The 27,440-nt window shown below is 36.5% G+C and overlaps 1 protein-coding gene across 1 annotated transcript; it reads right to left on the bottom strand.

Moving 5' to 3' along the window:
• Positions 1-45: 45 nt before the first annotated feature.
• Positions 46-27,440, bottom strand: LOC107594267 (tubby protein homolog). The gene is made up of 10 exons (XM_016284252.1): positions 27,058-27,440; positions 19,945-19,996; positions 12,104-12,266; positions 9,208-9,342; positions 6,051-6,227; positions 5,351-5,472; positions 1,873-2,064; positions 1,267-1,379; positions 926-963; positions 46-179 (listed from the first exon to the last, which is right to left on the bottom strand). Exons 1-10 carry the CDS (start codon positions 27,093-27,095, stop codon positions 46-48), a joined length of 1,164 nt encoding a protein of 387 aa, XP_016139738.1. The 5' UTR covers positions 27,096-27,440.

The raw sequence follows: 27,440 nt of genomic DNA on the forward strand, positions 1-27,440 counted from the left end.
GTCTGGCTGGGTCCTGTCGTGCTTGTGGCTGGCAGAGAGAGATGGCTACTCACAGGCTAGCTTGCTGTCAAAACTGGACAGAGCAATAGCAAACGCCTGCAGGGCACACATGGGGTAGTTGTAGTCCATTGTAAAGACATCCTCTGCTACACGACCAAACTGCATCACAATGTAATCCGCTGCATTCACGAAAGAGAGAATACAGGGATGAGAATACAGACAAAACAAACAGGTACTTCTCTGTGTGGCTTCTAAAATAAATCCATCTCTGGAATATGTAGTGTTTGGACACTTTTGGACACTAAAAACACTATTTAAAATATCTGATTTTCATTGCATGAGATACAAAATATCAAACTGAGTGGCTTTGGCAAGCAAGTCATGCTAGAGCTTTTCTCAGAACTAACATCACTTTTCTGAAACACGTTTTCAATTATTTTTAAACAGGTAATTTTAGAAGGATGTATGAAGTCAATTTCCCTCACAATCACACTAGCAGAATAACCACCAGTTGTAGTTCATCAAATGAACATGTTCCGCAATGTTGGACAGTTAGACTTTGTATCTCTATTTTAAACTATATATTTACTGTCATATACTGAAACCTAACAAACTTAATTTTGTAAAATGTTTTTACTGAAACGTGTATTTGTGATATATTTCTTTCAAATAAATGACACGTTTTGATATTTTCTAAATAATGCAATTATGTTATACATTTCTAATTGTGGCTTACAAGTGTCCAAATACATTTTGAGGCCAGTGTATATCTCCAGATATAATATATAATTTACTATATGTACTTAACATTCTTTTACAAAAGAATTGTATTAAAAGTACAAATTAAATGTTCAATAAATTCTACTACAGATTTTAATTATACAACATTAATTACATTTTAAGGTTAATATTGTTCTAAAATTACTATTGTCCATTGGCTTGTAAACCAAGTAGCACACAAAGCTTAAAGATGATCATTTTTAATATCAAAAATGTATGTTTTTATATGTGCTGTAATGAGACTCAGACATTAGAATGCACACAGTTGCTTTCTCCTCATATGAATGGGGACACTCCTGCACACCAGCAATGAACCTAATTACAGTTTTAAATAGGTTCAGCAGTGCACACATGCACACAGACTCATTAAAGGTCCCTCTTGAATGTTTAGAAAGAGACACATGTCTCTTGTCTCTAAGAGCAGCATAGATTTAAGTTACGCTACCTTATGAATCACACAACACAATGAATCATCTTTAAATGTACCTCAGTTTGCCAATAAAGCTCTCGCCGCCTCGTGATAGGTCAGTAGGGTCGATGGAGATGAGGTAATTGGATGTTTTGCTCTTCTTTCTCTTCCTCCCAGCTAAAAGGAAAATCTAATGTATAACAGAATTTAATTGGACACCGAAACAGCAGCACAAAACTGACATCAAAAACATCTGATAGCGATTGAGACATAAACAATCAGAGACAGTATTTCCATATTTTGTTTTGAGAAATGGCATAAACAACTATGAAACCCATACAGATACATACAGGGAAGTTGGCTATATGTATTATTCTATTAGGTAAATAAGATGGCTATAACACATTGTTTTTAACATATGATTTATGATTTAGTCCTGATATTTTTAGGATAAGCATTTGCCAAGCGCAGCAATATTATGTTCAGTTGTCATTTAGCTAAATCTCCCTTCAGGTTAAAGTTGGTTCCTTTCATCAGCATCAATCATTTCAAGCCCTTTGGCAAATTGGAGGAATGGAGTGTCACTGATTGGGCTTGATTGCTGGTGCACAACAATGATGACTTCCAAATAAGGCAAAACTCTTTAGAAAAACATGGAAATAATCAGTTTTGATGTGTCTGACCTTCTTGCCATCCTCTCTCTCCAGATGGAGGTAGTAGGTGGGGTACATGCCCCTGTCCATGCCCTTCTTATCCCGTGTGATCCTGCATTTCACAGTCACTCCTTGGGGTGCGGGTCTGAGAATGAACTCCTCTAGGTCATCTAGGTCGATGGATGGTTCATTGGCCAATGGGGTGGAAGCTGAGGTCGCCTCCTGTCACATTGATTAGGCAGATACAGATTGATCCTAGTCAATTATAAATTTATGTTAAAAGAAGTGTACATTTTGATTATTACAAATTCACAACCACATTCATATATAAACATTCAACAAATAAACAAACAATAAATTAATTAATCCAAAAGCCAGAGACATTAGAAAAAAGCTGATTTTTGTAAGACATTTTGTAAATCAAAGATAAGTTACTGTACAATAAGAAAAATATGTAAACTTCTGGGTAAATAAATAGATAAATAAAGATCTTATTGTAAATGTAGGTTTTTTTAAACCTGAAAAAAGTAGAACACAATGTTACAATGTCACAGTTATAATGGAACACAGTTACAATGGAAAAAATGATAAATAAATAAATAAATCTGAGGTCCGAGACCTCATTTGCGATTTTTGTTTTATTTTTAATGTAAACCTAGGGGAGGAGGGGGTTAATGCTAAATGTGGTAAAACTGTATTCTAATAAATAAATAAACATCTGAACCCCCACTGAAAATGAAGACATTTGTTATATTTAAACCTGGAAAACAACAACAAATTTCACAAAATGTAAAATAAAGAGATAATGTAAAATGTGATATGAACTCCCAACTCCATTGTACAGACTGCATAATACAAGCATTTTCACTAGTGCACTCAGACATTTGGACCCCAGTGTAAATGAATCAAATGTCCCTGTGGTCTGAAATGCAAGCAGCTGGATTAAAACTGAAATGTTAAAGAGCAGCAAAGCAGCCCAGTGACGTTAGCAGGGTCAGGCCCAAGAGACATGGATGAGCCACTATACAACCAAATAAATAAATAAATTTGGACTCCATGACTTTAGTTTACTAGAATAACTTGGATAAAAGACAAATAACATGCACAATTGTTTTTTCCAACATCAATATTTTAGGTAAATATATATATATGATATATGTATATGCAAAAGAGAAAATTATGAGATAAGGATGCTGTAAGTGGTCACCATTTCTTTAAAGTTTACAGATTTTAGTTTAATGCATTTCTCTTTATAATTTTTTTCTGCAGTGTGACAAATAAATACATTTTTAAAATGTCCATGTAGTCTCTCAATTAATAAAAGCATAAAAATGTTCAGAATCTTCAGAATATATTACAGCCACACTGCATAACACTGCAGGTATTCTCCCTATTTGACTTATCTACTAATACATTTTTCTTAGTAATACATTTTTATTTTCTACAAAACACTGCACAATGTGATCACCAGTGACAGTGGTAAGAGCAGGGGCTTCAAACATGCACGGTTTCCATCAAGTTATTTTAAGAAAGTAATCATTTCACTGTTGCCATAGGAAACAACAGGACTCTGACCCTCCATTTCCAGCATTGCAGGGTTTGTGCCAAGATAGACACAAGAGAATACATCCTAGCATGACAATACAAAGACTGCTTGTGTCAGCATTGTACATGTAAAATAACTGGACACAGAGGAGTTCACATTTGGAGCTAACGCACATATACTGCTCAAAATAGCAGTCATGCTTCAGTTTAGACAGCAATGGACAAGGAATGACCTTCACTATGCAAAACTGCTAGTTGGGGAATCAACAAAAATTATATAAATTCAATCAACAATGCATTATATACTGTGGGTGTGGTGGTTAAGTCAGAATCTTTTTGGTGCTGAACTGCATCTAATCCACGGATCTTTAACCTTTTGCAGGCCAAGGACCCCTTGGTGTACAGAGTGACAGAACAGTGACCCTCTGGTACATACTGTAAAAAGAGTTTTACATATTAAGCATGACCTATCATAACTTGTATATAGTACCATAATAATGATGCTTTAAAAAAAATAAAAAAATAAATGACACCAAACTTTTAAATGGTATAATAAATATTTATCTTCAGTCTCCTCTTAGCAATGAATAGGTAGCTATGGTAACCATGATTTGTTTCCCTCCATGCTTCCATGCCGTCTGCATCTATTGCTCACATTGTGTAAAACTGAAAAATCAACTTAAAGTGTTAGTTCACCCAAAAATGAAAATTAGGCTGCGTTTTACTCACCCCGAGGCATCCTAGGTGTATATGACTTTCTTCTTTCAGACGAATCCAGTCGGAGTTATATTAAAAATTGTCTTTGATCTTTCAAGCTGTTTAATGCCACTCAGCAGGTGTTGCATTGCTTCAGTCCAAAAGAACTTAAATAAAAATCGCCTATCCATAAAAAAAAAGTGTCTCACATGGCTCCGGGGGGTGAGCAAAGGCCTTCTGTAGCGAATCGATGCGTTTTTGTAAGAAAAATATCCATATTCAAAACGTAATAATCACTTGAATCTAGCTTACACTCACTGTTGTAAACAGAAGCAGTTCTGGGGGAATGACGTATGAGGTCAGAAGTGACGCACGTGGAAACGCAGTGGAGAGATCAAAACAAAACAACGGTCAAGAATTAGAAGTACAAAACGAGGATTTGTAAAGAAGAATGTCAGAGGATTTCGATATAAGCCAAGAGGAGACTGGTTTTCCTTTGCTAAAGTAAGGAAACATTGCTTCCTTTGATCCTGTAAACAAACGTTGGTTTTCACGAGACTCACTGGCGCATGCGCAACACTGACCTCATACGTCATTCCCCCAGAACTGCTTCTGTTTACAACAGTGAGTGTAAGCTAGATTCAAGTGATTATTACGTTTTGAATATGGATACTTTTCTTACAAAAACGCATCGATTCGCTACAGAAGGCCAACTTGTGAGACACTTTTTTGTGAAAGTGACGTGACATGTGGCCCATACTTGGAATTAGTGCTCTGCATTTAACCCATCCAAAGTGCACACACACACAGCAGTGAACACACACACCAGCAGTGGGCAGCCATTTATGCTGCAGCACACGGGGAGCAGTTGGGTGTTCAGTGCCTTGCTCAAGGGCACCTCAGTCGTGGTATTGAAGGTGGAAGAGAGTGCTGTACATTCACTCCCCCACCTACAATCCCTGCCGGTACGAGACTCGAACCTGCAACCTTTGGGTTACGAGTCCGACTCTCTAACCATTAGGCCACGACTTCCCCCTCTTTTTATGGATGGGCGAACACCTGCTGAGTGGCATTAAACAGCTTGAAAGATCAAAGACAATTTTTAAAATAACTCAGACTGGATTCGTCTGAAAGAAGAAAGTCATATACACCTAGAATGCTTCGGGGGTGAGTAAAACGCAGCCTAATTTTAATTTTTGGGTGAACTAACCCTTTAATTTACTTAAATTAATTAACCACTTTTAAAAAAGCAGAGAAAACAGTCTACCTTGCTGGACTTTTTGCTGGTGGCAGATCCAGGTCTTGTGTTGCTGTTGAGCTGAGATGAACTTGAGCTGACCAAATCATCTTCATCCTCTTCTTCATCAAAGTTCATGCTACTGGAGATTCCTTTGAACAAGAAAAAATATTGAGGAGCTAATCAAATAGCGTGTCGATAGCAGAACATGAGGAGAGAACAGCAGCAGGCATAAAGCAAACATAGAGGCATTATGCAGTGCAAATAACACTGCAAATAACTGCACTCTGATGCCAAAAGGGCATCAGAGACATAACAAACATTTGGATTAAAAAAAACTCTTCACTCTTGGTAAGTTCTACAAATTAGCAGAAACAGAGATGCAAAGGACAAAATGATTGTCCATAGTCCAGATCGAATCATACTGGCTCTAATAATAAGTCATGCAGACAGTAAAGACATGATCTAATCCAAATATGTCGCAGAAGGAGGAGAGAGTGGCAGATACTGAATCTAAGTGCTATAGCATATAAATAGATCTCAAAGTGTTAGTCACCAGATGATGTTTTTATAGGAACATGATGTTGTGTTGCATGTTAGGCGATCAGTAATAATACTGAGGAACAATCTGCAAATCTGCATGTCTCAATCGTCATGATGGTAGCGTTCTCTCCATCTGTCTCTCTCTCCACTCTCGTTTGCGTCACCCTGAGGACTATCGCTGGTGTACCTTTCTTCAGCATGGTGACCCGTAGGTCCTGTTTGCCCTGTGACTGTGTGCTGCCCACTGCCTCACCCTGGCACTCTGCCTCGCTCTCCTGGGCAGGTGAGTGGCCCACTGTCAGGATCTGAATCTGGTTGCCCAGCTCCTGACCCTCATCCTGGAAGGCAGCGGGCCCATCAATTCCTGTGGTACCACCACAACACAGTAACACTGTTAACTCAACTATGTCAGCCATCCTGTATCCACTTTGGTATCACAAAAATAATGGCATTCATGGAAATATGGAGACAGACATTCAAATCTTAATGAGTGAATGAATTCCTCTGCAGTATTAGAGTCTAATTGATGGTCCTTTGTCTCACAAACACTACCGGATTATTTAGATTTTTTAAATGTTTTTTTAAAAGGTTCTTATGCTCATCAAGGCTGCAATTATTTGATCAAAAATACAGTAAAAACAGTAATATAGTGTAAATATTTAAAAATGTAATATATTCCTCTGATGACAAGTCATTACTCCAGTCTTCAGGGTCACATGATCCTTCAGAAATCATTCTAATATGCTGCTTTGTTTTGCTCAGTTATTATCAATGTTGAAAACAGCTTTTGCTGCTTAATATTTTTGTGGAAATGATAAAACATTTTCAGGATTCTTTGATGAATAGAACGATCAAAAGAAGAGCATTAATTTGAAATAGAAATCTTTTGTCTTTACATTCACTTTTGATCCATTTGATCTGAATAAAAGTTTTTTTTTTTAAAGAAATCAACATATTAGAAGGATTTTTAAAGTATCATGTGACACTAAAGAGTGGCGTAATGGCTGCTGATGACTCCGCTTTGCTACCACAGGAATAAATTACATTTTAAAATATATTCAAATTGAATATTTTTTAATTGTAAAAATATTTCACATTATTACTATTAATATAAATTATTAATATTACAATATTAATATGTATTTTGATCAATTAAATACAGCCTTGGTAAGTGTAAGAGACTTATTTTAAAAACACAAAAAATCTGAATTATTCCAAACTTGTGACTGGTAGTGTATGCAATATATAACCTTCTCAATTAACTTTGCATGTGCTGATGCTTTTAAGTGCCCTTGGGGTTTCAATAATTTGCTATTGTCTATTAATAGTTGCTCTTATGTCATCCTGGGTTTTGTATTTCATCCAATAGTCACTATTATTGAAAGAACATGTTGTCCCAGTCAAGCACAGCTACATGCAAACGTCCAGATTATAGCTACCATACATCCATGCATCCAACCAGGCCAAATCAAGCCATTATAGCTACTGAGACCCTTCTTTCCCCCTCCAGGAATTCATCTGCTGAACAATGTCAGAGAATTAGCTCTGACGAGATAATCAGTATTGCATTTAGACATTGGGGCTCCCTAACAAGGTAAGTAGTCATCAGAGAAAAAGCCAGAGAGACAGAGAATATTGATCAATCAAGAATAGTCTCCATAAAATGAACAATATGTTTGCATCAGCTTATTCTTTCACAGCTTTGGGTCCAGAAATAGCATCTCTGATTTGAAATCATAATTTGTGAGTCACAGATCTGTTTGTGTAGGTTATTTTGTGGATAAAGCACAATGACCTGTGTCGAGGGCTGCTACAAGAGTGTGGGGGAGATAATAATGGTTCTGTTGTCGCAGTCTCAGAAGACGACTAGCAGCACCATAATAAAAGAAGAATAGGTGACTAAATAGCTGTGTTCAGACATGCAGCAAAAAAAAAAGGTTTTCTTTTTTTAGGCATATCTGGCTCAAATCCTTTCAGTTTTTTTGCAGTATTTTTTTTCTTCCAAACCACATCCATAACCGTTTCCAGATAAATGTTGTGTATATAAAATCTAATTGGTAAAACTAAAGAAAGCAGCCTTCAAACCTAGCTTGGTAAAGTCAAAACTACCAAAAATTTGTATGTTTACAGGAAGTGCTTACAGTAGTTTCACTTCTCACATTATAGTGCTGCAGGAATAAGGCCTAGAACCCAGAAATATTTTTTTTTGCACTTCCAGTTCCATTGTCCTGAAGTCAATACATGAGGCTAACACAAGCTTTGCACATTTTATTCAAGATAACACCACTAGTGATTTAAAAAAAAAAGTTTTTTACTTGTCTCGAGAAAGGTGGTTGCAAACAAGTGGCTAATTGGGACTACAAAGGTTGGTGGGGACATTAATGTGATCACCCAGAACAGGAAAACTACTTACTTAGATCTTACTTAGAACTACCTACTTAGAAAATCAACTAACTAGTTTGCTTTTACAGACTCGTTGTGTTTATACTCTAGGTCGTGTGAGCTATTCTAACTCAAACTTGTAGATTTTAAATAAATATTGAAACTTTGTCATAGTGTAGTATAATAATTAAGCAATGTTAAAAATAATAAAAATGCTAACTGACATTGTTGTCTTGCATGGTAAGACACATATACTTTATGTGCATGGCAACAAGGCAGTTTTGAAATCAATGTGAAAACCATGAAAAAAAAAACTACTGTTTAAATACGTTGAAAGAAGTCTTTTATGCTCAACAAGGATGCATTTATTTGATCAAAAATAGAGTAAAAATTGTAATAAAAATTGTTAAAATGTAAAATATTTGTTTTCTATTTTATTACATTTTAAAATGCAATTTATTCCTGTAAGGACAATGCTTAATTTTCAGTAGTCATTATTCCAGTCTTCAGTGTCACAGACATTATTCGAATATACTGATTTGGTGTTCAGGAAACATTTCTTATTATCATAAATCATGAAATCAATCTTAATATTAATAATTCTGCTTAATATTTTAGTTGAAATCATGAAACCATGATTTTTTAAAGATTCTTTGATGAACAAAGTTCAAAAGAACAGCATTTACTTGAAATATATATTTTTTGTAACACTGTAGTCTTTACGTTTTACATGACGACAAAATGATTTTGCCAAATGAACAAATATTTTTGCATGTTGTTGTAATGCATGAGGACATCCTCAATCGTTTCTTCTGTACAGCACAGGTAACGCTGATCATGACACAAACTGAATCACTGGATGGCACAAATGTCCTATACACACACACACAGACACAAACATACACACACACAGCTTTTCGTGCACATGCTGAGCCTGATGGTTAACAGGCTGCTCAGCTGACCTTTGTGCTTGCCCTTTTTCTCCTTCTTGGCGCTGCCAGTCTGAGGAGTGGAGGTAGGCAGCTTGGTTTTTTTAGCCGAGCGAGGGGCCTGAACCTCTGCTACGGCTTTAACTTCTTCCTGTTCCGCTTCTTGTACTAAACGAGGAGGTTCAGGATGAGCCAGCAGGAGCAGAGAAGATAGTGTGAGAGAAAACAAAAAATAAATAAAACACAAAAAAGGGGGAAAAAGGAAAATAAAGAAATGGGTTAAAGTATATGAGGAGAAGAAAGAGAGTTAGCAAAGACACAAATCAGAAACAAAGCTTACACACAGAAGATGGCTACAAGCACAAAAAATAATAATAATGATAATAAATATTCCACTGCTCCCGTACACCCCTGGATGCAATTTTAATTGAAGGGGTTTCAGTGGCTGTCAGAACAACTGTGAAATCAAAGCTTTGAGGCACAATTCATTCCCTCTCACAGTCTGCTTCTTTTAACTGTCCTTCAAGGACGTGAACTGCTGAGCTTCCTTCAAGCAACAGATCTGGGAGGATACAGGAGTCTATGCACTCATGAAAGTGCATATCACTGTCAGTTAGAAGCTTGTCAATAGCTACAGTACATCACTACCACTGAAAGGCATAAAGAGACAAGCCTGTCAGAATGAGAGATAGGTGATCAATGGTTTAGTTATGGAAAGAAACCACAGAGACATTGACTTGCTATTTTTGAAAAGAGAGAGTGACGCAGAGTTAAACAATGAAGTTACTTTTTGTTACTCATGCTTTGAGAGACTGAAGGCGTCAATTCACAGGTGAGTAAAAGCTGCTCTGTTCAGGCTCTGTATCTGCCCCAAATTCTGCATAAAGATGCAATGAAACCCTTAAACGTTGTTGTTGTTGTCATTTAAATGATAGGGCCTAATCATTATTAAAGCTTAATAAGTGAAATAAAATCCACAATTAAGACACAATGATGTAAAGAAATGTTCAAGCAAACACTGAAGCAAGGCAGGGGTGCGGAAAGATGTTTTCGGTTGGGGGTGCTGTGTGTCCGTGTTGGGGGGGGTGGGGGGTAGCGTCACGTGTTCATGAGGATTAGGCTAATCATCCCATATAGAAAACATCACAGGTAAAATTAATCATGTTTATAAAGATAAACATGGGTTTATTATAGCCCACTTACAATTGACATTTCAGAGATCATTACAAATAAATTATTAAATGCTAAAACTGAATAAATTTAAATGAACAAACTTGGCGTTGCATTTGCAACCATGTGAAAACAGGGGGTGCTGCAGCCCCCTCAGCACCCCTACTTCCTGCATCCCTGAAGGAAGGTGTCGTTTTTTCCAAGATTATAACCATAAAGCGTGAGAAAGTTGATCAATAGTACTGCCCGGTTATTATATCATTAAATTAGAAATTATATTGTATCATTATTGTCTCATTCACACAAATTTCCAAACCTGATAATTACACAAAGGCCTGTAATTGAGCTTTCATAGAACTGGATATGACAAAATTATGACATTTTAATCCAGTTAATAATAATTTCAGATTTTTATTTATAATTTCATATTTCAATTATCATTTTATGCAATAACATTGCTTCTGCAATTCTGATTTGTGTGTAAATGCATTTACTGTACGTTGAGCAGCAAAATATTCTGTGCAAATGCACCTTATGAGGTATACATGCCACTTCTTATCATCCAATAGGGCTGACAAACACAAATGTACAAAGAAGGAAATAATATGCACAGCATAATCAACTACAGTTACAATTCACTAAAGCTCATGCAGGATGAGCGCCAAAGGTGCTCACTCTTTAATGAGACAGCACAACACTGAGGGAAACACTGTAAATTATTCATAATACTGTATACCGCTAGTATCAACAGACATTCCTATCTTTAATAATGACACAAGCCTGTGAGGAATATAACAGTCCCACAGCACAGGTGTCAAATGATCAGCATCAACTGAATGATAATTTACGGGAATGTTCTGGTTTCAATACCAGTTAAACTCTATCGACAGAATGTGTGGCATCGTGAAAACTGAAAAAATGTAACATCTGTAAAAAACTAAGGAAAAACTTCTACTGATTCTTCGGAGGTCGCAGGATCGGTCACACTGCAGGAATGTGACCCTACATTTCTTACACAGTCAGAACTTCATCAAATTAATCGGCATGTCATAATAAGCATTCAAAGACTGCTTACAGTATGCACAGCAGTGCTGTTACTGTTAACTAAAACAAAAAAAACTATTAAAAATTAAAATAAAAAGCCCTGACAGCTAACTGAAATAAAACAAAAGTTTTAGTTCTCATAAAAATTACAAAACTTAAATTAAAACTGATAATATAAAAAATAATATTAGAATTAGAAGTTAATTCAAAATATTAAACACTACATTAATATTATATAAATAATAGTAAAATAAGACTGGTGCAAAAGGCTTTAAACTAACAAGGTATGTAATACAAACAAGGTAGCCATAATGCCAAAATAAAGAAAAGGCTTCTCATAGCTCAGAGGAAAGACCCCTGACACTAGCAAATGTTTTAATATAGATGATTGAGGTCTGCACTGACATTGTAGGAAGAGTTTATCTAGCACTGAGCAGTCTGGGACAGAGATCAATAGTGTAACTCAAGCCAGTACTGCTGGCAGTGTGAAGAATGGCAGCATTGTTTGCCGAACAATCAGCAAACAAGCATTTCCATTTTCAATCACCAGCCTTTGTGAACCACTCTGTTTGAGCAGCTTGGGTCGATATTGGCATGTCAGCGTAATGACAGCTTGGAATAACGTCTCATGCCCTCAAGAGTGAACGTGACCCTTGAGTCTCTGTGGCATTATGGTTATTTGAAATATTATGAGAGAGTTTTTTTTTTTTTGTACCGTGGTAGATGGTGCTGCTGTTGCCGCTGAGGTAGCTCTCCACAAGGGGAGCCTGTTCTTCTGACTGCCGGGTCCTGCGCACTCGAGAGCGCCCGTCCAGATTAGACTGCACCATCAGGGGCTCCTGACGTTTCTTTTTCTGCTTCTGTTCCAATAAAGCTCGCTACAAACACACATTAACAGACACATACACGTGATCGTTAGTGTGGAGTCAGTGTACAGCCAAACATTACAGTATAGTATTGCAAAACAGCTTTGAGATTTACAGTACTTGTGCTACATGGCACAGTGTGAAGAGAAAATCAATCAATGACTACACGTAACTTCATCTGTTTTTTCTTTAAGCATACGTCTGACATGAAAGAAATACTAAAGTGAAATGTGGGAACAAGTAACTGGCACAAAATATATTTATTTCTGAGAGAACTGCCTCTAGTAGTTGCAGTTTAAATCCCATCTTCCCCGGCAAAAAAATAAATAAAAAAGCAGCCCCAAGACGTAACAAAACGCTGCCCAAAATTACTGTTGTATTACAGCAAGTATTTTTATTAATGAACATTCTTCATTGTACATGGCAAAGCTTCTGTACTTCTGTGCTTCTGCCACAGTTTATATGCATCTTCTAAAGAGATTATTTGCAAAAAAAATAGAGCTAGAGATGAGGACAGGATGCACTGCAAGTTTTAACCTCAGGGATGCATTCCTTTGTAATCTTTCTATATAAATAATACATTTCTTTCAATATCAAAAACGTAATCGCAGAAGGATACTGCTGTGCACGGATGTGAAAAGCATCTGCAGCATTTTCTGAAAGCCTAAACAACTGATAAGCTAAAGAAATCTTAATAATAATCATATACTGAATGCTTGTGTAATTAATTTTGCTATTCTCTATTACTCTTTATGTAAGTCATAATATTCTGCATTGCAGTAATTCATTTGAATATCCATTGTATAAAAAAAAATATGAATAAAAGATGGATTAGTTGCATATATATGACATAAAAACTTACACCACACACACGACCATTAAACTGATCAAAGATGACAGTAAAGACAGTTATAATGTGACAAAAGATTTCTATTTCAAATAAATGCTGTTCCTTTGAACTTTCTACTCAACACTGAATATTATGCAGCACAACGGGTTTTTAACAATGATAATTAGAAGAAATGTTTCAGCATATTAAAATGATTTCTGAAGGATCATGTGACTCTGAATACTGGAGAAATGGCTGCTGAAAACTTTGCTTTGCCATAACAGGAATAAATGTAACATATTTTAAAATAGAAAAGTTATTTCAAATTGTATTAATTCACAATATTACTGTTTAACTGTATTTTTGGTCAAATAAATGCAGCCTCAGTGAGCAGGAGACTTCTTTCAAAAACATTAACATATATCTAAAAAGGGCTAAGACGACTAAACAAGTTATCTTTCTCAACCGCTCAACCAAAGCTCTATGACTAACAGCACTGAAGAGATTTCCATTCTGTAATTTAACCTTAACAAATCTCTGATGAGGTCTAACTGACCTCAAGTAGTCTGACAAGTCACTCTTAGACATTTGCTCTAATGAAGACATGAAATTCTTCACAAAGTAAAAACATATTTTAAGCAGTGGTTCTCCTCTCCATCAATGAATGAGGTTCATCAATGAAAAGAATAAGTAACTAAGTCAGAAAAAAAGCACTGAAATAATGTTTAAACCTTGGAAACGTTTGCGTTTCAACAACAATGGAACGGAGCCACATAAAGAACCACTTGGAACGCACAGACTGTGTCGCTTCTTCATAAAACTTTCAATGTCCTAGAGCTAAAACCAGTCATACAACAATGCCTTCCCTTCACACATGACTGCATGTTCATCCCAGCATGGGCTTCCCCACACAACATTCTTCACTTTCGCAGCAACCTGACATTATGTACACACTGTAAACAAAATTCTGTAGTTTTTACTAAATAATTTTGGCAGCTGTGGTTGCCAGAATAATTTTGTAAAAAAATACAGAAAAACTGTAAACACATTTACGGCCAAAAGCTTTTTACAGTATAAAACTGTAATTTCCAAACAAGAAAATTTGAATGTAAACCAGTAAATTCAACAATGCACACTGCTATTAAAATCTGTTTTGTACCTTTAACATACTGACAACCACCATAATAATGCAGGTGGTAAAAGAGAAAACCACATGAAGAATCAAAGCTCATCACAAGTAGCTTCGCCACAAGCAGAAGTATATACTAATATATAGAAGGCGCACAGAGTCATTCATGCAAACACTAAACACCATCATGGTAACACACGATACTTAAATAATGCATTAAACTTTCATTAAACAACAGAAGATGTAACATAAAGCCCAAATATACATAATTAATATCAAAAACTATTAAAAAAACATGATTATTTAAACAAAATACTCAAATGTGGAGTGTCACGCAGGGAATTCTGGGAATATCAGTTTACCGTTTTTTTACTGTAAATTATACATTGATTTGTTATTTTTACTTTTTATTTTACTGTAAAATAACATGAAATATCTGGTTAGATATTTGACAGTTTTTCCCTGTATATAGTACGGGAACTTACTGTTAACCTATTAACATTTTTTTTGTTTTTAAAAAATTGTACAGTTAAAATTACACTTATTTTTTACAGTGCAGCTATAGCCAAGAGTTCTGGGGAGATCCCAGTGCTGGAGTCTATTAAACATTAAAGGAATCCTTGTGCGTATAGTGGGCTTGAGACCAGCAGCAGGTCTGTCCAGTCAGGCAGAAAAACACCCTCCCCTGTGCTAGCTGGTGGGTGTGCAAATAGAAAATCCTTAAGAGAGAAAGGAACCTATTACCACGGATTATGCAAGCAGAAACACACCAGCAGCTGCTATAAAAATCCATATATTAAGCCTTTTCTTAATTTTCATTAGTGCTGGGTTAACAATATCAATGAATCAATTTTAATCAATCTTCATTTTGATGAACCAATATACATTTTCTAAATTACAATAATGTTATTTTTGTCTGTGCTGTTTTCTGATGACGCATTAACACAACTTTACTAAACATTATTTGCAGCATGTCTCCCATCTAATAATCACACTAAGCTCAGTAGCATGTTTAGGCATCACGCAATTGCATGGGGCCCCTGCGGAATGCAATTTCTACCAAGGGGGACCCCCAGGTACCACTTGCTTAGGGCCCCCAAAACTCTAAACACACCCCTGACTATGCTTTGTGCTTTGTGTGTGATATTCAATAAATATCACCAAAACAATAAAAGGTTTTACCTTTAGGAAAGCCATTCAATTTCTAATGCTCATTAGTAAACTAGAAAAATCTAGAGAGAGGAGAGGTTTGATAAATAAAAACCCTATATTAAATATTCATTATATTTTTACTTGTTAGTGATGTCTTATTTATTGTATACTGGAAAAAAATCAGTGTAGAAACATTTCACTCAGAAATTGGCAGTAAATTTCACAAATAAATTGCAAATAATAATAAACGTGACTTAAACACGAAATTTTGAAGTAATAAGACTGAAATAGAATTTTCTTGTAAAATGTACCCCAATAATTGTTTTATTTGCAACTTTGGAAAATACTTTACAGTGTAGCTATGTTTGAATATAAATGAGTGAAAATGAGCTTAAATGTACATTGTAGAATGTTGAAACAATTATATCCTTAAAAAGTTTACATAAAACTGGATTATATGCAATTTAAACGATTGAACACAACTCTTGTTTTATTTGAGTGTAGATCATTATATCTAAAAAATAAATAAATAGCCATGAATTTGGTTAATCTTTACCTTTAACACTATAGTAATGCACAGTAATGAGAGATTGTTTTCATTAAAGGAGTCATATGACGTTGCTAAAAAGAACATTATCTTGTGTATTTGGTGTAATGCAATGTGTTTATGCGGTTTAAGGTTAAAAAAAACATTATTTTCCATATAATGTACATTATTGTTTCTCCTCTATGCCCCACCTTTCTGAAACGCGTCGATTTTTACAAAGCTCATCGTCTGAAAAGCAAGGTGTATGCTGATTGGCCAGCTATCCAGTGTGTTGTGATTGGCTGAATACCTCAAGCGTGTGACGGAAATGTTACGCCCCTTACCATATTGTGATGCCGTCTCCCAGCAGGACGAGACTCAGTCCAGCTGCTCTGCTCGTGGCCATCCCATCATTGGTTCTCTTTTAGCAGTTCAGTCAATGTACTGTTAGGAGTAACTGAATAACTCGGGGATATTGGTTTATTTCGCATCAGAGGGAGTGTCAGGCACGTTTATAAACTGAATAACTTAAGTAATTTGTGGATTAGTGCGTACTGGAGACGCAAACCGTTTCAAATGATTCAGTTCGATTTGGTGAACTGGTTTGACCGGTTAATTAGAACGACTCGTTCGCGATCCAGACATCACTAGACGAGACAAAACCAATAAAACCCATTACAAACGAGGCATTTGTTGCATCCAGTGGGGACATAATTGCGGATTATAATGACTTATACTGTGTTTTTACGTTGCATCATGCCGCGTAAACATAAAACCATGTCTGCATTAGTGATCGGAGAAACAACAAACAACAAGCCTAATCTACACTGCTCAAAACTCGCGTTTGAATCATCATTGCCAAATTATTTAAATATAAAAAACGTACTTACAGGCTGTGAGTCAAAAGCGCCAGACTGTCCTTGCAGACTGTCCATTGGAACTGCCCAATTTTATAGAAACAGCCTTTGTGCCACAGACGCATTAGGCTACTGGTTCAGGAAACAGTCCTCATCCATCCTCCATAAAATGCGCAGCACACATCTGAATATTTGGGTTGAACTGTTCTGGAATAGTGTTATAAATACAACGTAACCACTGATTTCTAGTCGTGTCCTCTTTTGGAAGGCCAAACAAAGTAGTTTTGCTTTCACAACGAAACACACAGCGACTCCACAACATGGCAGCGGCAGCAACAGCAAGAATAAAAGTTCCGCCTTCTTTCTTTGTGTGAACATTTGGGCGGCGTTATGCAAATCTTCCCACATCGTGACGTAGTCATGTGGGGGCGTGTTAGAATGAGACGTTTTAGGTAGGTGTGGTTGACTCTTAACTTTTATAAAGAATATCTCTTTGGATTTGAGACTTTAGTCTTTGTAACTTTACAGATCTTCTTTATGCACCAAGAGCTTGTAACACTCCAAAGAGAAAGGAAAAATTGAAATCGCATCATATGACCCCTTTAAAGAAAAATTGACATGCACTGTACCTTATATATATCCAAACAAATCAAAATCAGAATCAAATCAAATCAAGAGTTTGTGAATCGGAATCAAACCGATTTATGCAATATGTGTCAATACACAGTCTTCTTTTCATAATATCATAGAGATAGCATTAAAACAAAAGCGAAAATCCTTTGATTTGAATCCTATGATTTGGTTTGGCTCTAAAATGTGTCATCCTTAAGCAGAGACACTGAATTCCTGTGTTTTTAATAATGCTTCATGTTCCTACAAGATTGCATCTCCCGAGGGGCTTCTATACAAAGCTCGTTCTATTGGCGGAACCTTGTTGCTTGGGGAAACATGCCTTTGTGCAGTGCGCACATATCTCCATATTGATGTTCTAATAAAAAGTTGTTTATCTGCGAACACATTGCCTAAACATGTTCGCCGTCTGTGCTCTCCACTGTTCTCAGAGCTGATGCTAAACAGTGCTGCCAAATAAACCATAACATTTTCAGCATCATTAAAAGAGATTGCTCGGAATATGTGCTCATGCAGCACCTTAAAATTCATTGAAATGCAGTGGTCAAAGACTCCTGAGGCCATAGAGAGCACAAAGAGGCTGGTTAAGGTGATGCTCAACAATTTCAGGCTTGGCTCCTTCAAGGTTATTATGCAAAGCAGACAGGCAATAAAGATGGTAATTTGGTCTCATGGTCTTGTGAAGAGTGTGGGAGGTTCATTAAAGAACAGCCGAGTGCTGTGGGCTAAACCTATTGGCTTGAGTTGAGATTTGGAGCAAATTATGTGTGTCTCCCTATCCAGCTGCAGAAACCTCTGGTGTTTACAACACAACAGCAGACAAACAGATGCAAAGCACCCTCGAGGAGATATCCTCCAAACTCCCCCACTGCAGAGGCAAGGAACACGAAGGTTTGCGTTCCTAATGTTCGCAGCTCATTAAAATTCTATCTCCCATCTACAGCCCACCTCTAGACTTTTTGGACAGCTGAAGAGAGGAAGGACTTTGACAGACTAAAAATTCTGGGCTGTCAGTTTTCTCTGAAAAAAGGCTTCAAGACTGAGGCGGATGCTCTTTCTGTCTCCTCTAACACCCTAAATCTGTCCCAGCTTTGTAATTCTGATACTTTGAGAATACGTCACTAAATCTTTTTATATCTGTCTGAAATTTGAAAGCAAACCAACTAAATCTGTATGAATACCCCAGATACCCTGATCTTGATACTGCTACTTGCAATTATTTTACTGGCTGTCACTAGTATTTCAAGATTAATTTCTAATCACGTTGAATTATGAACTACATCTCATAATAATCATGTTAAATTATGAAATTCAATTTCTGAAAGAAAAAAATGGCTTACTCCTCAGTGTAGTAAAAATGACTTTTGCCATTTGTGTTAGGGTTTTGGCTTTGCCATTATAGAAACAAATGACATGTTAACATATATTAAAATATAAAAGTTATTTAAATTGTAAAAAATGTAACCATATTGTACTTTTGATATAAATAAAAAAGACGTCTTTCAAAAACATAAAAACAATCCTAACAACCCCAAACTTTTGAATTGTATTGTATGTGGTGAGTATAAAGCTAAGCAAAAAAACAACAACTATGGTTGGAAAAACAATAAACCAATGTGAGACACAAATAAAGAAGTCAGCACAGTGGAAGGCACAGCTAAATATGTTAGCTAACTAGTCTATACAAAGCAGCTTAATAATAATTCAGATCATTAATAAAATAAAATAATTTGTAGTATTGTTGCAGTGTTCATCTTGTTGCTAGGTTGACTGTTTAAAACTGTATGCTGTAATGGACTATTTTTCTTAGTTTAAGGTTCAAGCAAATCTACAAAAAATATATTTAAATACTTTCAACTTGTATGAAAATTGTATGTCCAAGTATTTATTTATTTGTAAAGAGCAGGATATTGTACAGTCAGCTAGTCACTGCAAAAAAAACAAACCAAAAAAACCTTCCTAAATTCCTACATTCCTTCAGTATTTTGCACTGCTCCTGGTCAGGGTTTAATTCAAACTGTCTGTACATTATGCCTAAAGCCACATTTTGTCTAAAAAGCCCTTCTAAAGAAATTTGAGGAAAATTATATGCTTGTGGCAAAGAATAACTAACTCACAGAGTAAATAAAAATGGACTGTCCAAAAACTTTGTGAAGTTTTCCAAGGAACCCATCTGCTGTTCTTAGAGTCTAGTGTGTTAAATAACAAAGGATTATCAGCATACCAAATGCAAACCACAAGGCTAATGAAGACCACAGAGGAACGAGTCTGGCTAACTGAATCAATCTTGGCATAAGTTTTCAAAGCTATCTGGGGCAAGTCTATTGAAGTAACAGCACATAACGTAAGGCAAAGGGACTGCTGGCATATGGACTCTTATCAAAGCCATTTTCTTTAAACTGTCTTGAGAATATGTTTCCGTGACGTGACTCCTCAATAAACGGTTTCTCTCTCATTGATCTGTTTCTACCTGTTTTCCTTTTGTTCATTCTTTTTCAATTTATCTCATTTCCTTTGAGCAGAGCCTTCTGTACACAGTGCTGAAAAGAAACCAAAGGAAGACTCACCTGTCTGTCCAGCTTCTGTTGTCGTAGGTTCGTGCCTTCATCATCCAAGGTGCTGCAGGAGGACAAAGACAAGATTAGTGGGGAAACCTCACAAAAAAGATGTGCCACAGTGAGAGTAGCGCCAACAGAGATGAAACTTACTAGAGGTCCTTTTGTGTATACAAAGATGGTCCAGTGTCAAGAGAAGCATACAGTAAAAGAAAAATGTAACCTATCAATGATTTAACAAAAGGTGCTCTTTACAGATGCAAGTCCTTACTGTTCATGTCTTCCACTAAAACCTCTGCTGCACAGGATATGACATCAGTATTCAGCATATCTTAGCTCATACATTATTGAAAAAGCAACTCCGGTATTATCATATAAACGAATCACACCAGTCGCTCTTTTTTACTAGTCATTAAACCTAAAATATAGGCAGAACAGTATATAAATAGTACGTATGAACATCATTTTTTACATGACACAGACAGCCCTGCTGTGTTGATCTTGCCTATGACTCATTGTGCTCTTTCAGGTCCTGTGAGGAGAGAGGTCTTTGGTGAGGCTTTTGTGCTCTGCCTGTCCCTCCTCTCATTCTCTTTAATCAGCTATAACACATTAACTCCAGACCTCCTTATGCATTTCTGCTGCCTGTTATTGCTGAACCAAAAGCTGTGTTAATTAAATGGCAATGGAGGGCTTCCTCTGTGGCTGTGGTGGGTCATGCGGAGAGAAGAAGTGTGACAGATCAAGGGTGGTGTGGAAAAGGATTTGTGCTGTATAATCTGTACAGCACAACCAGGGTGCTGGTTCTAACATTTGATAGGAACCCATGCCCAGTTACAAATACTGTAAAGAAATCAAGAATTCTGTTATCTTTGCTATCCGTGTTGATTTGGCTCCCCTCTGGATGTCATTAGACAATAAAGAAATCATTAAAAAAGATTTATAGCGGTTCAGAACACCACGGGCATTTACTAAACACAAACAAACATGCTAATAAGACGCTCTCATTTTTATAAGTATTTAGACAAATAAAATGGCAGACAGAACAATAGATAGAACGACTGATAGAACGATAAAAAGACAGACAGACAGATAGATAGATAGATAGATAGATAGATAGATAGATAGATAGATATATTAGGGGTGACCCCGAATAGTCGAAGATTCGATGCTTCGATAGGAGGAGTCTGATTCAACTACCAATCTCACAGTCGAATATTTGCAGGGTGTTATGATCATGCCATTTTGGCTATATGGGGGTGCTCAAATGTTTGATTTCACATAGAACTACTGGTTTTCTCCCAATAAGTTAATATACAGCCTATTAAAATAATGCTGTAAATAAGAATCTGAAAAGAAAGAAGCTTCAAATAAATATTTTAACGTGCATGAATAAATCCAACCACCCCTATAGATTTAATAATAATAATAATAATAATAATAATAATAATAATAATAATAATAATAATAATAATAATAATAATAATAATAATAATAATAATAATAATAATAATAATAATAATAATAATAATAATAATAATAATAATAATAATAATAATAATAATAATAATTAATTACATTTATATAGCGCTTCTCTAGGCACTCAAAGCGCTTTACATTGTCAGGGGGTATCTCCTCATCCAAAACCAGTGTGCAGCATACACCTGGATGATGCGACGGCAGCCATAGTGCGCCAGAACGCCCACCACACACCAGCTTATTAGTGGAGAGGAGACAGAGTGATGAAGCCAATCAGCAGATATGGGGATTGTTAGGAGGCCATGATGATCAGAGGCCAGTGGGCATCTTCAGTGCGCGCAGCTCAAACCAGAAATGCAGCACATTAATAACTACTGTCATATACATAACGTTATAATGAGAGTACTATTGTAAAAAATTTTGTGAATTCTTAGGGTTTCGCTGACATTTAATGTTAACTATCTTTTAATCAAAACATAAAACATTATTTACCCCGTTTGTATCTGCGAGGTGTCCGTTACACATTTTCCCTGTGTGTTAACGTAATTGTTAATTAGTTAACGTTAATTGATTAACAACTGTCGAATGTCTGACTTGACTCTTGGTGATGTATTTTGCCCCGCCCCCAAAACATATGATTCGACTCTCAGTCGAATATCGGCAAGATTCGAAAATTCTGATTCGACTATGAAAATCCTTAGTTGGGGACACCCCTAATATATATATATAAATTTGAACAAAAGAATTGAAAAAATTATTTGTATGCAGGAGTTACTAATGACGTGTCTCATTCATCAAGACTTGTTTCTTCTTTGCTGCTCTCTCCGGATCAGCGGTATGTGTGAATGCAAATTTGAATGTTGCATTGTGATGATCCAACTTTCAAAGGTATACTTACATTATCCCTACAGTTGATAGATAAGTCTTTGCCAGTTTCACAATCGCAAGTGACAACGGAGCGTGAGCAGTGCGTGTTGCTGCCCATATTAGTGAATGAGTGTTCACATCGGAAGTGTGACGGCCAACCCTCATTCATCAACATGAACAGCAACAAAATATGTTCACACTCTGTTGCTTGCCATGTGAAACAAGCGTAATAGACATAGCTGAATCATTATCATTTAGGAATAAGATTGCATGGTCAGTATCATGATCTTTTAACGATTAATCGTGCAGCACTAAAAGACACACAGAGAGAACGAGAGGCACACAGAGAGAAAGACAGACGTAGTTATAAAATGTTTCATAGCCAAACCAGTACTAACAACAAGTCTGGATCAACACGGAAATTCATGTTGCTCTAAGCTTGTCTTTTCAGGAGGATTATAGTAGTGTCTTTCTTCCTCTCTTGCTCGGATGGATATTCCAGTGCCTAGCTGCAAAGAACTTAGAGTCTCTACTTTTCTATTTAAACCTGAGAAATCTCACTCTCTATGGACTGCCAACACTGACACCATTTTTATCACACATGCACATGGGCACGAAGATACTTGCCCACGAACACACTCATTCAGAAATACTGACACCTATTCTGGTAACTGACACACTTACCTCAAACCTCGAGATACAGAAATAGTCATGCTTATTTGCACACATTCATGAACTCCCTTCTAAAGTTAAAATACATATATGCACACACGCACAAAGCATAGTGCCTAATGTTAGCAGTCAAGGGTGTCAGTTCCCATCAGATTGTCAGATAATGACATAAACAGAGCGGATTTAATAAGGTTCAACAAGGGATGAGAGATAAACTGATATGTTCTGACAGCTGCCTGCAATGTGCGGTAGAATTTCTCTCCCTCACCATCAAGCTTCACTGATGACAGTGACAATTCACTTTGTGTGTCATTGTGTGTGTGTGTGTGTGTGTGTGTGTGTGTGTGTATGCATGTGGGTGTTTAACTCTATGTGTGTGTAATAAAATTAGAAAATAACATTTCTGGATTTGCATGCAGTACATTTAACTGCAAATTCTCATAAAAACAAATACAATGCACTAAAGAAACAGAAAATGTTTTGTTTAAAAACAAAACAAAACAAGCTATGACCCACAAGAATGTTCAAGCATTGAAAGCATTCTCTAAAAAATAATACTAATTTTTGTTTTGTATTCCAGCAAAAATATCTTTAAAAAAAGATTCACTAAATTAACTCAAGAAGTAAAACTGCATAAGACATCAGACAAGGCCTGTTTTTAGAGAATAGATCTTAAATTAAGTTCACTTTTCTTTTGCTTCTTTTATATTGCATGGAGAAAAAATTTATTTTGAGAGTAAGTGATAACAGAATACTTTTTTCCCTTTAAGCAGTAGGGATGATTGTGTATTTCTTTACACTACTCTGCTGCACAGTTCAAGAATAAAGGTCAGTCACACTTTCGAGATAGCTTTAAAGAATTTCTATAGAGTTATGCATGTCTTTTCTTTCTTAGCGCCACATCTTTCTTTCTCAGCGCTTTCCGCCAGCAATGAGACTCTTATTTTGATTCGGTCTTTTCACAACTAGCTGCTGCAATTCACTGAGTGTGTCACAGGAAACAACAGCAAAACAGAAACTCTACATGGATCAAGACTCTGGAAAATTGCCTCAAACTGTTTTTTGAACATTTTTTCAGTGTATCCAAGGACATTTTTGACTGTGGAAAAAAAGTAAACTTGAAACTATCCATCTATCTATTATGGAAGCCAGTTTCCATCACAGAATAAAATTTTTTTTTTTAAAGATTCAAACACTGGATTCAAACTTTTTTCAGAATTTAACATCATAATTTACATATCTGCTTACTAATTTACCCTTTTATTTGGTCACACTTTATTTTAAGGTCTAATTCTCACAATTAACAAACTATTAACCATGATTTTTGACTCAATAAACTCCTAATTTGCTGCTTATTAATAGTTAGTAAGGTAGTTGTTAAGTTTAGGTATTGGATAGGAATAGGGATGTAGAATATGGTCATGCAGAATATGTGCTTTATAAGTACTAATAAACAGCCAATATGTTAATAATAGGCATGCTAATAAGCAGCTAGGTAATAGTGAGAATTGGTCCATATACTTAAATGTGTAACCTTTTTTTTTTTTTTTTTTTAGAGGACATTTGACTGATCAGGCCAAGATTCTGACAGACTGTGGCAGTATAAAAAACAACATGCGTTTATGTATGTGCACACTAGTACATAATGTTCAAATGGAAAGCAGGCAATGGTACTCATCTTTCCATGTTTGTGAATAACAAGGCCCTTAACCCCCAGCGAGCTCTGTGTATGTGTGTGTTTGTTTGTAGGTCTGTGACCTACCAGAGCACACTGGCTCTCTAATAAACTAGCCAAGGCTGTGAAATTAGTGTTTGTGATGCAGAAGGTCCAGCTAAGGCAACATCAGCTACACCAATGTGATCTCTAAGCTCAATACATTTTTCATAGCAAGCCCCATCTGCAGGGGAGGAGATGCTCATCACACCAAGAAAAAAAGCCATGAAGGGCCCAACGGCTCTGCTGACTGAGGGAGACATTAGAGAAGGACACATTCGCTGCCTGTGCTCACTGCCGTTTGTTTCCCTAGTCCTTAAGACTAAGTAATGTAGGGGGTGTCAAACATAAGAATATTGACTACCATCACAAAGGCAGAGATCCAGATCTTGCTGCATTACCAGTCTGCCTGAAAGCAAGGCACTTAATTGAAAATCACCCAACTGCTGCTTCTCTAATTATTGACCTACTTTCTTTTTGGATGGAAATCATTGCCTGAAATTCACATATGAGTAATTCAACTGTTCAACCACAGCTCTAGTGTACAATATGTAAGTGTTTTATCTATGAGATCAGCCTTTTGCAAGGCAAATCTCTGCCCAATTCCTAACTAAATACAAAAGATTGATCAGTGGTATTATAGAAAAACATCCATCAAAATACTTTTATAAACCTTAAGAAACACTAGTGACAAACAACAAAGAACATTCCAGAGAAAAAAAGCTATTGCTCATAGGTTGCTCTTTCATGCCCAAGGAAACTTGATGGAGTTATTGGATGATTAATTGCAGATTTCAGTATGTTAGCAAAGAACTATAGATGGATAGAACGGTTTGAGATGTTGAGATCTCTCAAGGAGGCACATATGTGATTACTATTGTCCTACTAGGCATATTCTCCCAAAAAATATACACACCCTCATGACATTCCAAAGCTGTATGAATTTCTATTTTCTGTGGGACACTGAAGATGATATTTGGATCCCAGTGATAACATTGGACTGCATTGCTTTCATTAAAAATATTATTTTCTGTTCTGCAGAAAAAGGTCTTACAGGTTTTGAACAACAGAAAATTATAGTAAATTATGGAAGAATTTTCTAAAGGTTCAAATCACCCTCCTTTCAATCCCACTACTGACTACAACAAACAAGTGAGAGATATAATTTATGATTTTCTTTTCTACAGGTTTATTTAAAACAAATGACTCATGTATGCTTCTCTTTCCATTACGGTTCCCTTGAGCTCCTCAAGTGCCAAAGCTCATTAGATTTCTACGATCCATTCAGGTCACAATCATGGACCTCACACACAAGAAACTGGGGTGTGGGAGAGGGCAGATCTTCACAATAAAAACACACTTCCATTAGAGACCGTCTTAGACCCTCCAGGGTAGGTCGAGCGGTACCTTTAGGCTCTTTGCAACAAGCAGCAAGTGCTCCCTGATGTAATCTTCCAACGAAAGAGTGGAGGAAAGTGGGCTTGTAACTTATAGCAACCAAGAGCCAATGAGAGAGCAGAGGCAGTGCAGTGAGGCAATGAGGCTCCTATAAGAAGCAGCAGCAGACATGCCTCCAACAGTAAACATAAATCAAAAGCATGGCTATATTACTATTTAAAAAGAGCAGCGTATAAGACGATGACGAGAGACACACAGTGAAGGTGAACTTGATAGTGATAGATAGATAGATAGATAGATAGATAGATAGATAGATAGATAGATAGATAGATAGATAGATAGATAGATAGATATTTTTGATCAAATAAATGCAGCAGCCTTAATTATTATTAAATAAATCAGAATAAATGTAGTGCAAAACATTACTGCAACATTACCCATTGTAACTCATGTTTTACATATGCATGATTGAAATGCTTTTTTATTGTGTATGGTATTTTTTTATTTTTTTAGTTAGGAAAGTTGTGAACTCACAAATTATAAATATATCTTTAAAAAATCGCATCTATGGTAGCCAGTTATAGTTCTAAAAGTTCTCAAAGCATAAAAACACAAACAGCATAAATAGAGCCATAACATTGACAGACAAGGTATAGTGACAATGCAGCAGTGACAGTTACGTCAACTGGCTCAGGAAGGGCCATATTTATTGTTGAGCCCTGCAATAGATTTAATTTTCAGACCAGCTGATATAAACAAAACCTCAGCAGCAACTACACAACCAGACACTCACAAACTAGCTCTGAGCGCTCAACTAGCAGCATGAGAAACATGAGAGTATACAACAGATTAAAGACAAGGATGAGAGAATCACTTTTGCAGCCCTGTCAGCGAGCCACTCATTATCCATTCATCATCCTATTTCCCCCATCAAAGACACCTATCCTCTCCAACCAAACATACATGCTCACTCTCTCACCAACAAACAGATGTACCTGTAAGGGATCCAGTCAGATGAGTGTTTGGAGCTCATATCTGTACGTGCTGAACTGGTTCAGCGCGCAGGGGGAAGGGTAGCAGCAGCAGAGTAGGACAGCAGCAACGATGCCAACAACAGAGCCCATGCAGCCCAACCATTCCCTGCACTTCTGTCTCCGCTATCTACAAATCTACAGTCTCTTCCATTCACACAGCTCCTGCCTGCAGTCCGCAATGGATCCTTTTCATTGTGAGCCAGACTCAGCTGCCTCGGTGTGACTCCAGTTCCCTCGACATGTGCTGTTTTTTTTTCTGTTTGTTCACAATCCCTCGTGTTTTATTCTTCCATTCACCTTCACTGTGTGTCTCTCTTCATCGTCTTATACGCTGCTCTTTGTAC

Source organism: Sinocyclocheilus grahami, unplaced genomic scaffold, assembly GCF_001515645.1.
Source record: "Sinocyclocheilus grahami isolate Dianchi unplaced genomic scaffold, SAMN03320097.WGS_v1.1 scaffold10.1, whole genome shotgun sequence".
In the NCBI taxonomy this organism is placed as follows: Eukaryota; Metazoa; Chordata; class Actinopteri; order Cypriniformes; family Cyprinidae; genus Sinocyclocheilus; species Sinocyclocheilus grahami.

What these genes read in the sequence shown, in the direction of transcription:
- LOC107594267 (XM_016284252.1), bottom strand. Translation starts at nt 27,095, where the DNA reads ATGAGCTCCAAACACTCATCTGACTGGATCCCTTACAG. An exon ending in GGTCACCATGCTGAAGAAAG is followed by an intron (nt 5,473 to 6,050) that starts GTACACCAGCGA and finishes TCTTGTTCAAAG; the next exon opens with GAATCTCCAGTAGCATGAAC. An exon ending in TTACAAGCCAATGGACAATA is followed by an intron (nt 180 to 925) that starts GTAATTTTAGAA and finishes TCGTGAATGCAG; the next exon opens with CGGATTACATTGTGATGCAG.